The 13603-nt window shown below is 47.6% G+C and overlaps 1 protein-coding gene and 1 non-coding gene across 2 annotated transcripts in view; one reads left to right on the plus strand and one right to left on the minus strand.

Moving 5' to 3' along the window:
• The first annotated feature begins 7519 nt into the window (after positions 1-7519).
• Positions 7520-7592, plus strand: TRNAT-UGU. Its single transcript has one exon. It is a non-coding gene; the product is annotated as a tRNA-Thr (tRNA).
• A 4498-nt stretch (positions 7593-12090) lies between these two features.
• HHIPL2 (HHIP like 2) overlaps positions 12091-13603 on the minus strand; it is a 28004-nt gene continuing 26491 nt past the window's right edge. The window contains exon 9 of the mRNA XM_027564491.1: positions 12091-12998. Coding sequence (XP_027420292.1) covers positions 12583-12998 — 416 coding nt within the window. The 3' untranslated portion in view covers positions 12091-12582. The remainder of the gene's footprint in view (positions 12999-13603) is intronic.

A 13603-nucleotide genomic window follows, 5' to 3' on the forward strand; every position in this document is an offset into this window, starting at 1 on the left:
TTTCTTCTTCGCAAGCACCCTCCTGAGAAGATACTGTTGTTATTAACGCCATCATCATCATTATCCCCATTTTACAAATGTCTGCATTCACGGCTCTTGTTCCTCGGCCTTGGTCCCCACGATGCCACCAACTATCTGAATGAAGGCGGGTTCCCACTGGCCCATGCAAGTGCAGGGACCATGTCCAGTTTGGTTCACCACTGGTTCCCAGACTGGCAGAAAAAGAGCCAGAATTCAAATTCAGGCAGGCTGGCCCCTATGTGCCTGTGAAGTCTATAAGGAAGGCTGAGAGGGACTTCCCTGTGGTCTAGTGGCTAAGACACTGTGCTTCCAGTGCAGGGGGCCCAGGGTTCAATCCCTGGTTGGGGAACTAGATCCCACATGCTGCAACTAAGAGTTCACATGTTGCAAATAAAGACCCCACATGGTGCAAGTAAAAAAAAACAGCTGAGCAGGCTCTCGGGATGTGAGCCATGAAGGATACAGAAGAGCATATGGAAAAAGATATGGGCGGTGCGGGCAAGTGCTACCGAGACACCAAGGCTTTATCCATGAAGAGGCCAGGGAGGGTCATTTCATGGGAGTCGCGGGATGGAAGGGAGTTGGTGAGTTGAATAAATGGGAGATGAAGAACAGAGAGAACTGCTACCTAGCCCAAGCTCACGCTGCTTGCTGCACAACAGGCCAATAAGTGGAGAGACAAGCTGCTGGGGCAAGGAATAGAGACTATTCAGAAAGCCAGCAGCCCAAGAAGACCGTGGACTAATGTCCCAAAGAACCATCATCCTTCCCCAGTTAGAGGTCAGACTCCTTTTATCCTAAAAGGGGAGAAGGGAAAGTCCTAATTCTGGCCAGACTCCAAAGGAGATGTGTTCATTTCTTCCTCCCTGCAGCCATTCACATGTGGGCCTGGTCAGGAGGTTTCCTGTGAGTTAAATATATTTTAGCTTAATGCTCATGACCTGGACGGAGAAGGAAATGGCACCCCACTCCAGTACTCTTGCCTGGAAAATCCTATGGACGGAGGAGCCTGGTAGGCTGCAGTCCATGGGGTTGCTGAGAGTCGGATGCGACTGAGCGACTTCACTTTCACTTTTCACTTTCCTGCATTGGAGAAGGAAATGGCAACCCACTCCAGTGTTCCTGCCTGGAGAATCCCAGGGACGGGGGAGCCTGGTGGGCTGCCGTCTATGGGGTCGCACAGAGTCGGACACAACTGAAGTGACTTAGCATTAGCGTGACCTGGGAGGCATGGTGTCCAGAGATGGGCCATCATAATGTAAGCTCTAGGCAACACTCCCCTTAGTGATTGACTTGTACTAAAGTATAAAGGTTCTCTGTTACAAGAAAGAGTGAAGACAACTCCCTGGAGTGGAGGGAGACTTTTGATTTGTTTTGCTTTGTTTTATCATGCTTTCCATGACAGAGACTCGAGCATGTTAAAAGCTGATGGGAGGTGTCCGGCGGAGACGGACAGGCTGAAATGTTTGAGGGGTAGAGGGCAGAGTGGTACTGCAGGTCCCCGGCTGTCTCTGCCGCAGTCAGAGGGAAGGCCAGAAAGCCAATCAGACCTTGCAGGTCCAGGTGAGTGGTACTTGAAGGGGACTGAGGCTGGCATCTTTACACCAAAATTACATTCTACCCTCATGACCACCCTGGGAAGTATGGATGCTCAGTCCCTCTGCACAAGTGAAGAAACATCCTCAAAAATTAGATAACTTCAAGATCTTCCCTGGTAAGTCTAGTAGTTAAGACTGTGCTTCCAACATAGGGGGTGTGGGTTCAATCCCTGGCACCAGAATCCCACATGCTGCACAGTGTGGCCAAAAAATATTAATAAAATAAATTTTTTAAAGTTTGGTTAAAACAAAGAAAAGAAAGGTTTGGTTTAAGAAAAAAATATTTAGGTGACTTTGATGCAGCCAACAAAGGGCACAGCTTGGCTGGGCACCAGGTCCCTCTGGCACTGAAGCCTGAGCTGGTCTGTGGTTGCAGCCTGACACCCTCAGCAAAAGGTGACCAGGACCAAGTGCCACCAGATTCGAGCCAAGTCAACCAGATCCCCCAAGTCCCTGGTCTTCCCACTGCCCTGCCCTCCCCCTGCCTTTTGATCTGCAAGTGGTCAGCCCTCACCTCCCCGGTGTGAGTGAGTCTTTGTTGGCTCAGCAGCTCAGGAACAGACACCAGGGTCAGAGGAGCCCACCAAATGAGACCTTGTCCGAGTTAAGAAATCAGTGCAGCAAGTTAATTCATCACCATGGTGGGACTGCGTGTGTGCATGCTAAGCTGCACTTCAGTCGTGTCCAACTTTGCAACCCCATGGACCACAGCCCGCCAGGCTCCTCTGTCCATGGGATTCTCCTGGCGTGAATACTAGAGTGGGTTGCCATCCCCTTCTCCAGGGGATCTTCCCCACTCAGGGATGGAACCTGTGTCTCTTATGTATCCTGCATTGGCAGCCGGATTCTCTACCACTAGTGCCACCTGGGGGCTAGAGGAGCATTTCCCCATCCTCCTTGGTCTTTGCCCTTCGAGGCTCCTCCCTCCCAGAACAACTTAACACCAGCAGCTAACTGATGTTTAGGCTAACTGGCTGTGCACCCCAACCCGCTGACACCCCGGCACTGCTTGTTCACGCCTTCCTCCAGACTCAGAACTGGAGCCGAATCAGAGCTCATCCATTAATCGCATCCAAAAGTCCAGCAAGCCAATTAAAATCCTATCTGAGACAGGTCTGTTTGGTGTGAGATGGGACCAAAATCCAGGAGGTGAATTTGTTACAATGATTTTAATAAGCAGGGGCATTTCATTAGACCCTCACAGAACAAGGAGGCATTCAGGCTCGAGATGCCCCCAGGAGGTCAGACTCTGCCCACCCATGAGTGGGAGACGTCTGGCCTGTTAAAATCAAACACAAACAGAGACCAGACTCAAAAATCCCCTGAGCAGACAAGTTCAGTTTAGTTATACAAGCAAAACTTAATTTAGCTTCTTTTGCAAGACAAGCAAGGTTAACTTGACCTGGATCGCTTCTTCCTTTGGCTGCTGAGAATCATATGCAAAGCTTCAATTGTTCCCCCAAACTGATACGAGGTAACCAAAAAACTGATCACTTCTAATATTGTAAATAATTCTGAATCGGTAACTGAGAAGAACGTGAAGAGTCAACAGAAGCACCTCCACACAGTATAAGCTGCTTCATAACGATATTCCTCGGAGCCTCACTCCATGTTTCGGTCTGACTGCTCCCCATTTACAAACTGTCCTTTTTGGCACGTGCACAATACTTTCCTATTTACTGCTTCAGTGGTTTATTGGTTCTGTTTTTGTGTAGTCACTAAGTCATGTCAGACTCATTTGTGACCCCATGGACTGTGGTCCACCAGGCTCCTCTGTCCACAGAATTTCCCAGGCAGGAATACTGGCGTGGGTTGCCATTTCCTTCTCCAAGAGACCTTCCTAACCCAAGGATCGAACCCTCAGCTCCTGTATTGGCAGGTGGGTTCTTAAGCACGGAGCCATCAGGAAAGCCCTCGTTGGTGTTACTCCTGGCTCTTTTCTGAACTCTTTCTGAACTCTGGACAGCTCTAAGGGGTGTGGGCCCAGGATGGTGAGAAGGACTGTGTGTCCCGGGTCATTGTGGAGGATGTTACTGACCCTCCCAGCAAGGATCTGTGCAAACAGAGGACAGGGTCAGCTAGGACTCAGGGCCCCTGACCCCAGCTCCCAGGTTCTGCGCCCCTGAGAGCCTCCTGTGTCCTGAGTTCCTACCAACTTGGGGAGGGGGGTAGGCCAGAATTCAGACACCTGAGCCAGGCCGCCGGCCTCCCTGGACACCAAGAATGCAGCAATGCGCTCGGGGATCTATCCCTCTTCTCTAGCACTACACGGAAACCTGGAGGGCAGGGATTTCCTATCCTCTTCATTTCGAATCTCCTGCAACTAGACACCTGTATGCTCCGTGCTTCCTGGGACACAGGCCACAGGGCATAAGTGCTGTCACTTCCACTTGTGAATCTGTATGGGGTTTATAAAGCGACAGGGTCCCCAGCTTCCTGCCCCTCCCCTTCCTTAGTATTGCTCCTCTCTCCCTCCATGCCCAGACTCGGGTGCTCCCAACTAAGGGGTCCTGTTCCTGCCTCCCATCCCCAACTCAGTAGTGAGGGGCCAGATCCCAGGGAAGACCCCCCAACTCCCTCCCTCCCTCCACACTCTGATCCTGGGAGTCCCCACACAAAAGCCTACCTTTCATCTTGGACCTGCTGTTGCCAGCCCCTGAAGCTTCCTCATCTTCAAAATGAAGGGCAGGCTAATTGAACTTGAAAGTCCACCCTGACCCTTGAACCGCACATGCTCTGACCTTGAGTCTGACTGTGGATACGCTGGAATAAGGCCTGCTCCCTGGACAGCGGATGCGGGACAATGATGCTCAGGACGGTGCAAAAGAACCGATGGATGCCCGGGCAGGTGCTGAGCCACCGGGCTCGGTCCTGTTCCCCTTCCCCCACCGCGATGCAAGGGATTCAGCCCCGCGCAGCTGGAGAGAAAGGAGAGCTTGCGGATGGGCAAGCAAGGCAAGCTGCCTGCCCTGCAGAGTGCTGCCTTACAGCAGAAAGAACAGAGAGCACAGCCAAGGGACTTCCGCTTCCATCTCCTCCTCTCTCTCCACTCAAACTGGGCCTGGGATGCCTTCCGCCACTTCGCAGTGCCTCAAGCTGGAATCTCTCCCTGAGATGTTCTCCTCTGGGAATGTTCAGCCCATGAAGCACAACATCTGTCATGTTTGTAGCTGGCACTTCACGATCTCTGCCCAGGGTCAAGTTCTCAATTGTGTTGAATTCCCCAAAGTGCTCCAGGATATAGCCAAAATGATCAACTCCATTTTACAGGTGGTGAAAGGGCTTGATAAAGGGCGTCAGGAGAAAGAGGAAGGGACATAAAATTAAATATAAAACTTCCATACACTTGTTTCTCTAATACCAAACTGAAAGTGAAAGTTGTGACCCCATGGACTATAGCCTGCCAGTCTCCTCTGTCCATGGAATTCTCCAGGCCAGAATAATGGAGTGGGTAGCTGTTCCCTTCTCCAGAGAATCTTTCCAACCCAGGAATTGAACCCAGGTCTCCTGCATTGCAGGCAGATTCTTTACCAACTGAGCCACCAGGGGCTTGATAAAGTAGTGGGGGGGGGGGGGGGGTGGTCAAGAGAAGGAAGAAGTGATGTAAAAATTAAATATAAAACCTCCTTACACTTGTTTCTCTAACACCAGACTACTTATGAGCAAATTAAACTCTTTACAGGATGCCCACCCTCCTGACCCTTCTTTTCATCTCATCCTTCATCTTTATGTCCTTTATCCTACAGCTCAAAAGTTAGAGTTGAGAGGAGAGGGGCCTTTTTTCTATCACATCCCATTGCGACTGCCCGCACATGCTATTCACCGGGGCTATGAGGAGGGTTGGTGCAAGTGAAAACCGCTGGTGAAGCTCCACTTGCCAGAGACAGCACAGGATCAAGGGAATGGAGGTGGAACAGGAGGGAAGGAGGCAGGGCACAACCTTGAAAAGAATGATACGGCCACAGGATGCGACCAAAACTGGTTAGAACCAACTAGGTGCAAGATTGTGGAAGATTCAAATTCCGCTGGACCTTGAGCCTCATTATACACTCACTAGTGCCATGACCGTTCTGAGGCCAACCATAAAACATCAAGAGATGGGAATATCAGACCACCTTACCTGTCACATGAGAAATCTATCTGCAGGTCAAGAAGCAACAGTTAGAACCAGACATGGAACAAGGGACTGGTTCAAAATTGGGAAAGGAGTAAGTCAAGGCTGTATATTGACACCCTGCTTATTTAACTTATATACAGAGTTCATCATGTGAAATGCTGGGCTGGATGAAGCACAGGAAAATGAAGGATGTTACAAAATTCCAACTTGGATGGAGAGGCCTTGGAAGTAAGGGAGGATGATGAGAAGACATCTCCCAAAGCAGCTTCCTGATTTCTGCTGGCTCACAGAATTAATGTCATCGTAGATGTCATTTGCTCAGCATTTATTGAGCACCTACTGTGTGCTAGACACTATTCTGTGTGTTAGGAATACAGCAGGGAGTAAAACAAAAACCCTTGGCCTCAAAGAACCAACATCCTAACCTGGAGAAATAATAAACATAATAGTAAGCACATTATCTAGTAGGAAAGGTTAGGTAAGTGGCATGGGGCAAAAGGGCAGATAAGGAAGACGGCGCAGCTTTAAGTAAGGGGTGGGAGGGTCTTGTTGCGAAGGGTAAGCAGAAGCCTGAAGGAGGTATAAGGGAGAGAAGCCCGCAGACCACTGGGAGCGCGTGATCCTCCTGCTGCCGGCATGATTTCATGCCTTCAGTAAATAATTAAGCAAAAGGAAATAAGGCATCGTTTCATTATCCAAATCGTTTTAAAAAAGAGCAGGGACAAGCTTTACTTACTCTAATGTCTAATAGTATGTATCAGATCAGATCAGATCAGATCAGTCGCTCAGTCGTGTCCGACTCTTTGAGACCCCATGAATCGCAGCACGCCAGGCCTCCCTGTCCATCACCAACTCCCGGAGTTCACTCAGACTCACGTCCATCGAGTCAGTGATGCCATCCAGCCATCTCATCCTCTGTCGTCCCCTTCTCCTCCTGCCCCCAATCCCTCCCAGCATCAGAGTCTTTTCCAATGAGTCAACTCTTCGCATGAGGTGGCCAAAGGACTGGAGTTTCAGCTTTAGCATCATTCCTTCCAAAGAAATCCCAGGGCTGATCTCCTTTAGAATGGACTGGTTGGATCTCCTTGCAGTCCAAGGGACTCTCAAGAGTCTTCTCCAACACCACAGTTCAAAAGCATCAATTCTTCGGCGCTCAGCCTTCTTCACAGTCCAACTCTCACATCCATACATGACCACAGGAAAAACCATAGCCTTGACTAGATGAACCTTTGTTGGCAAAGTAATGTCTCTGCTTTTGAATATGCTATCTAGGTTGGTCATAACTTTCCTTCCAAGGAGTAAGCATCTTTTAATTTCATGGCTGCAGTCACCATCTGCAGTGATTTTGGAGCCCAGAAAAATAAAGCCTGAATAGTATGTAAGTACATAATAAATATGTGTTGAATCAATTAATTCATCCATAGTCAATAACTTAATAAGAACACTACAACTTCCCTGTAAGTGTGAAACATGATACGAATTGTCATATAAACAACAGATTGGAGACTCTTTTAAGATGTAAAAGTACCGCTAGTAATATCAGGGCACTATTATATTTTTGCTTTTTCCCTTCCAGCATTTACCTGTATCTATAACTTATCATAGGTATGATTTAGTGATTCGTAATCCTAAACACACGATTTTGAGAACGGATTTTTTCTACTTATGATGTTGTTTTCGTAATTGCCATTGACAGAGGATGCACAGGCTAAACTATTTTCCACTGCCAGAAAGCAGTATTGTTTCCAATGTCCCTGAATTATAACGCGCCAGGTAGCAAGGAGGCTCCATAGCTCAGTGGTTAGAGCACTGGTCTTGTAAACCAGGGGTCGCGAGTTCGATCCTCGCTGGGGCCTCTCATGCGCTCTTATCATTTTTAAAATCGTCCCGTTGTAAATATGCCCCAAAATACAAAATGATTTCTGAAAACGTTACTTCTTGCAGGATTAAAAGTAACTGCTCCTGACATGCTTTACTGTGCTTTAGAAATGACCCGGAAGAGAAAATACCGGAATGCAACAAAGAGCAGGAAAAGGAATAGCGGTCCTCGGGGACGCGGCGCTACCAGGACCTGGGGCCCAAGCTCCCGAAAAGCAGGCGCGAGGCTCCAGAGGTTTGTTCTCAAGCTCTGCAAAATCAGACTAGTACTGAGCCACAAAAGGGCAGGGGGGCGGCTGGCGTCCGGCACTCCGCCGAGGGCGGGGCGCGCGCGGAGGCGGAGTTGCACCTGCAGTTGCGCCGCGCAGCCGGCGGGCGGCGCTATGGCTAAGCGCCCACTCGCCTGTGCGCGGCCGGCTTGTGCGTTCTGAGCCTATTCCCGGGACTCAGAGTGTGGCCAGCGTGGCCTGGACCGAGGCCGGCGCTGTGATGACACGTGGCAGCCTGGGCTTCGGAGCCCAGCCCTACCCCTTGGAGAGGAAGGGGGAGCGACTCCCAAAAATAAACAGTCCCGGTCTGCTTGGGAAGCCAAGTTTTGCAGCCGGTCCTATGTCTCCGTTTTTTTCCCCCTGAATTGCAGAATACCGTGTGGCTTTTAAAGTCGGGAGAGCCTTTTCTGAATATATGATTCTCTCCACCCACCATTTCTTGGTAAAGGATTGTTTGTAAGGAAGCCACTAGCCACCTGTGGCCCTTGACTGAGTGCCTGAAATGCGGATATTCAGGACTGAGATGTGCTGAAAGAATAAATTACACGTTGGATTTAGAAAATTTAGCACAGAAAAAGAGAACTATCCCGTTAGTAATTTTTCATTGATTACATATTGGTATAAAGCTGTCATATATTGTTGTTCAGTCGCTCAGTTGTGTCTGACTCTGCGACCCCATGGACTGCAGCAGGTGCCCTGGAGGCTTCCCTGTCCTTCACCATCTCCAGGAGCTTGCTGAAATTCACATCCATGTAATATATTGAGTTAACTAAAATACATAGTTGCATTGCTTTTACCTATTTTTAATGAAAAATGAGAAAAATTAGAAACAGAAAAATTTTAGTTACAAGTGTAGCTTCCATTTGCAGCTCTCATTTCTGTTGGATGGTGCAGAATCCTGTGACCTTGAGTTCAAGTTAATTCTTAACCTGTGCTCATGCCAGGTAAACCTTTCATCTCTGGGTCTCCCAGAGCCGGTACTGTGCCTGGCAAGCAGTAACCATGGCACTGGTTGAGCTGAAATTACATACCTCCCTAATGTAATCTTAAACTCCACAAAAAACAAGAGAATGTATTTCTTAAACTGGGTTCATTTTGAGAATGATGTAACTGTATGAATTTCTATCTTGGTTCCCAAGATGTTAGCTCTAGAAAAACACACTCATCTTTAATTGGTTATTTAGATTTCCCTGGTGGCTTAGACGGTAAACAATCTGCCTGCAATGCAGGAGACCGAGATTCAATACCTGGGTCTGTAAGATCCCCTGGAGACAAGAATGGCAACCCACTCCAGTGTTCTTGCCTGGGAAATCCCATGGACAGAGGAGTCTGATGGGCTATAGTCCATGGGGTCGAAAAGAGTCGGACACAGCTCAGTGACACTTACTTACTTACCCCTTTGTGAAAGTTCATGGGCATTGCCAGACATCTTCCAGAAAACAAAGCCAATTGGCCAGAGAGGAATACCCTGCCTCTCCCCCAGGTTCCCAAGCATTTCAGGGCACCTATTCAGCTCCCGTCTCTAGATCCACTATCCTCCTGTTGAAAAGTTGTGTTCAGAAGGCCTTGAATTTGATGGATGTGGTCCTGTGCTTAGACACATGAACTCTTAAACACCTTTCCCTCAGGACTCGAAACACTTTCAGACCATAACCTTTTTTTGTTTTAAGTATAGTTGATTTAAAATATTGCTTTATTTTCAGGTGCACAGAAACCTGTTTTTTTGTTTTATGTAGTTTGTATCTGTTAATCTCATGCTCCTAATTTATCCCTCCCCCTTTCATTTCTTAGTTCTAATGATTTTTGTGTGGAGTCTTTAATGTTCTGTGTATAGAAGATCATGTCATCTGCAAATAATGACAATTTTACCTCATCCCTTCCAACGTGGATACTTTTCATTTCTTTTTCTAGCCTGACTGCTGTGGCTAGAACTTCCGATACTGTCTTGAATAGAAGTGATTAATCCTTGTCTTGTTCCTGAATTTAGCAGGAAGGCTTTCAGGTTTTTACATTATCATGTTGGTTGTGGGTTTGTCATAAATGGCTTTTGTTGAGATAGGTTCTCTCTATAACCACTTTGGTGAGAGATTCTTATCATGAATGGATGTTGAATTCCATCAAATGCTTTTTCTGCACCTGTTGAGATAATCAGGACTTTCCAGGTTGCTCAGCGGTAAAGAATCTGCCTGCCAATACAGGGGACAGAGGTTCAATCCCTGGGTTAGGAAAATCCCCTGGAGTAGGAAATGGCAACCCACTCCAGCATTCTTGCCTGGGAAATCCCATGGACAGAGGAGCCTGGGGGGTTACAGTCCATGGGGTCACAAGAGTCAGACTCAACTGAGTAACTGAGCAGGCACTGAGATAATCATACGGTTTTTGTCTTTTCTTTTATTAATGTGGTGTATCACATTGATTGGTCTACATATGTTAAACCGTCCTTACAACTCTGGAGTGAATCCAACTTGATCCTATTGTAATGATCTTTCTTATGTATTGTTGGATTCCGTTTGCTAACATTCGGTTGAACATTTTTGCATTCATATGCATTAAATAGGGCCAGACACACACGTCTTTAAAGAAAGATTGTTCAGGGAAAAAAGTGAGACAGCGTGAGCGCATATATTTGTTCCAAAGGTTAGATCCAGTCTCCCTGAACTGAAGCAAGATTTTCAGCCATCTTTTAACAAAATGATGCAGAGTGTAAACCCTCCCATCCTTTCGTTGGTGTCTTCATCTCAGAAGCTAAAAGTGTAAAATGTCAGGGTTGGTCAGACCTGAAATTCATTTTTATCCTAGAGAGTGTGTACAAATATCCTAGAGAGTATATACAAAGAACATCACCTGCCATTTCAGTAAACAAGCGATGCTGTGGCCATCCAGCCATCAGCCACTGCAGACACCCCTGACGGTGCACCTTCAGAGGAATTCAGGTTGGAGAAAAACAAGATATTGGCTGTAGATAGTTAAGAGGCATATCTAAGGAGTAATTTCAATAAACCCAGACTCTTTTGCATCTTCCCATACATAGAAAAGCATTGAGATCTTTAACATGAGATGTGCATTTTTGTGTGTAATCAGCATTAATCTTTTGATGCTCAACCACATGTTGTTCATCTGTTTTCAACAAAAACTCCTATAAACCCTGGCTCCTCCCTTACCTCTTGGGAACAGTCACTCAGAGCTATCTGAGAGGCTGCTATCCTGAGCTATAAAAGCCTGCCAAATAAAATATAATGCTCAACTTTCATCCGTGCAATTTTTTTTCAGTCAGCAAAAGTGTTCATAAGAGCTACAAAGGTAAGCGAAAGTAAAGCAGAGCAAAACCATGAGATGGGGTAAAGGAAGGTGGACACGTGCATGCGTGCATGCTCAGTCACTCAGTTGTGTCCAACTCTTTGTGACCCCATGGACTGTAGCTCACCAGACTCCTCTGTCCATGGGATTTCCCAGGCAAGAATACCAGAGTGAATTGCCATTTCCTCCTTCAGAGGATCTTTCTGGTCCAGGAATCAAACTCATGTCTTCTGCGGCCCCTGCATTAGCAGGCAGACTCTTTGCCACTGAGTCAACTGGGAAGCCAAGATAGCTAAGAGATGATCTAAAAATGGTCTTCAGAAAATGATGACCAGTATTTTACATCTTTAATAAAGGAGAAAAAAGAGAAAGAGAGAGGTTTGGTGTATTTATATTAGGTTAGGTTACCCCACGAATGGAGATTGCTAAAGAAAAAAATGGAATCTATTTCTTTGGAAGCCTAAAATAATCTGTCCGGAATATATTCAACCTCATCTAAAGCAGGAATCACATGACCTCTAAAAGTCCTTAACAACCCTGGCATTTTGGGGGTTTGTTCTGCTTAAGTCAAATTGCCTATACTGTTCTGGATGCTTTGCAGAACTTGGAGAACTTCTTGAAGACAGGGATCATTTCTTCTCTCAGCGCTTTCATTCTTCAAATACCTGGTTAAAAGCCACCTATCCTCACTGGGGGCCCTAGAGGGAGGCAAGCTCACAGGAGGCAGACCGGGGCATTGGTTCAAGTCCAGCTGAACAGTTGACTGTCCCCTTACTGCTATGGTCTCGGGCACACCGCTTAACCTCACCAAGTCTCACTTTCCTCATCTTCAACATAAGTTATATGGCCACACACATGATGCAAAGTTTCGAGGTTTCAGAAAATTTGTATAAACTCAGCACACAACAGGTAGGCACAATGGAATCACCTTTATTATGCTATTTGCCAGGGCAAAACAGTAGTCGCCGGAGGTACAGAATAGGACCTGCCCTTATTCAGACCCTGAGCTTCAATGAGGGCAAAGGAGATGACCGCTTTAAAGGGGTTCCCCTTGGGAACTTGCCACTACAGGCCTCCTCTTAGAGCTGGGAGGAAGCATGGGAGAGACATGGTTCTTAAGGCAAACTGGTGAGGCACGTCAGATTTCTTAACGCCAGACAAACATCAAGGAGCTCAAAGGATATATGTCCATTTGAGCCCGTGTTGATGTATCACTGTTGGCCACAGGCACTTACAAAGCAAAATGGAAACATGCAGTGGGATTTGAAGCAGGCTTACAGACTAGTGCACATAATTATCAAGGTGCCCTGGCCAGGTGGGGATTGGTCTCCCAGCAGCAGCAGACAAGGAGCATCCGTTCAGCTGGCAAGACGTGGGGAGAGGACGACCCGGCCACCCTAACTCAGGCTCTCTCTGCCGGCTCCCACCTCCACCCCCGGCTTCCCGCACGTCTAAAGTCAGGTTCAGCAGCAGCAGCTTCCACGTGGTGAGGTGGTTCTGGTCCCCTGAGTGGCCACCTTGACGGAAGAGGCGGAGGGAGACTTCTGCCAGCTCGTCTGTGCTGTGCGGCCTGCCTGGCTATGCCACTGGGGCGTTTGGGGATCCCTTTCCTCTTCCCCTGGGGGCCTGGGGACCACACCCTGGCTCTCTTCTTTGCACCAGGCCCTGGAGATGTCTTCCGGCTGCTTGTGGGAGAAGCTGGCTTCTTGAAGGAGTCTTTCTGAGATGAGGCCCGGTTTGGACTGGAAGCTAAAGTTGCCCTGGACATTTTTCTAGCAGCTTTCTCAGACTGCTCCTTTAGCAAGTCCAAGACCATCTCTGGAAATGAGCATTAATTTAGGAGAAATATTAGTCCTGGAAAGCAGCTGTAAGGAAAGTGCCACCCAGGAATCCTATGCCCACTTGAGGGTTCTTGAATATAAATTCTTTTGAAATTAATATGTTTCATTCCCTGGCCTTGATCTAAAGAGATGACTTTTGTAATGGGGTAACTCCAGTAATGCATACCTGTAGAATAGTGCCCTTAAGACAGCACCTCTTTTCCAAAAGTCTTTCCTGACTCCCCACCCTACCCCAAGGAAGAGGTCCTCACTCTCGGGGCCCTCTCAGACCCCTGGACATCCTTCTAGCCAGAATCTTAGTGTTCTTTTATTTCTTCACTTGCCTGTACTACCTGCCCCCCTCTTCTTTGGCTCTAAACTCCCACAGGTCAAGTTACTGGTGCATCTACCCCCCGGGATTAGCACAGGACTGCTGTAAAGTACTAAATGAAAGAATGAATACATGAACGACTGAATGAATGAATGGACTGAATGAATGAATGAAGGGCAGCACGTGCTGCCCCCTGGTGCACAACCAAGACATGCAGATGAGCCACAGGCCCTAGTCCTCACCCAGAGGATAAGCCGTAGGTGAGAAAACAG

The sequence above is a fragment of the Bos indicus x Bos taurus genome, chromosome 16 (assembly GCF_003369695.1).
Source record: "Bos indicus x Bos taurus breed Angus x Brahman F1 hybrid chromosome 16, Bos_hybrid_MaternalHap_v2.0, whole genome shotgun sequence".
In the NCBI taxonomy this organism is placed as follows: Eukaryota; Metazoa; Chordata; class Mammalia; order Artiodactyla; family Bovidae; genus Bos; species Bos indicus x Bos taurus.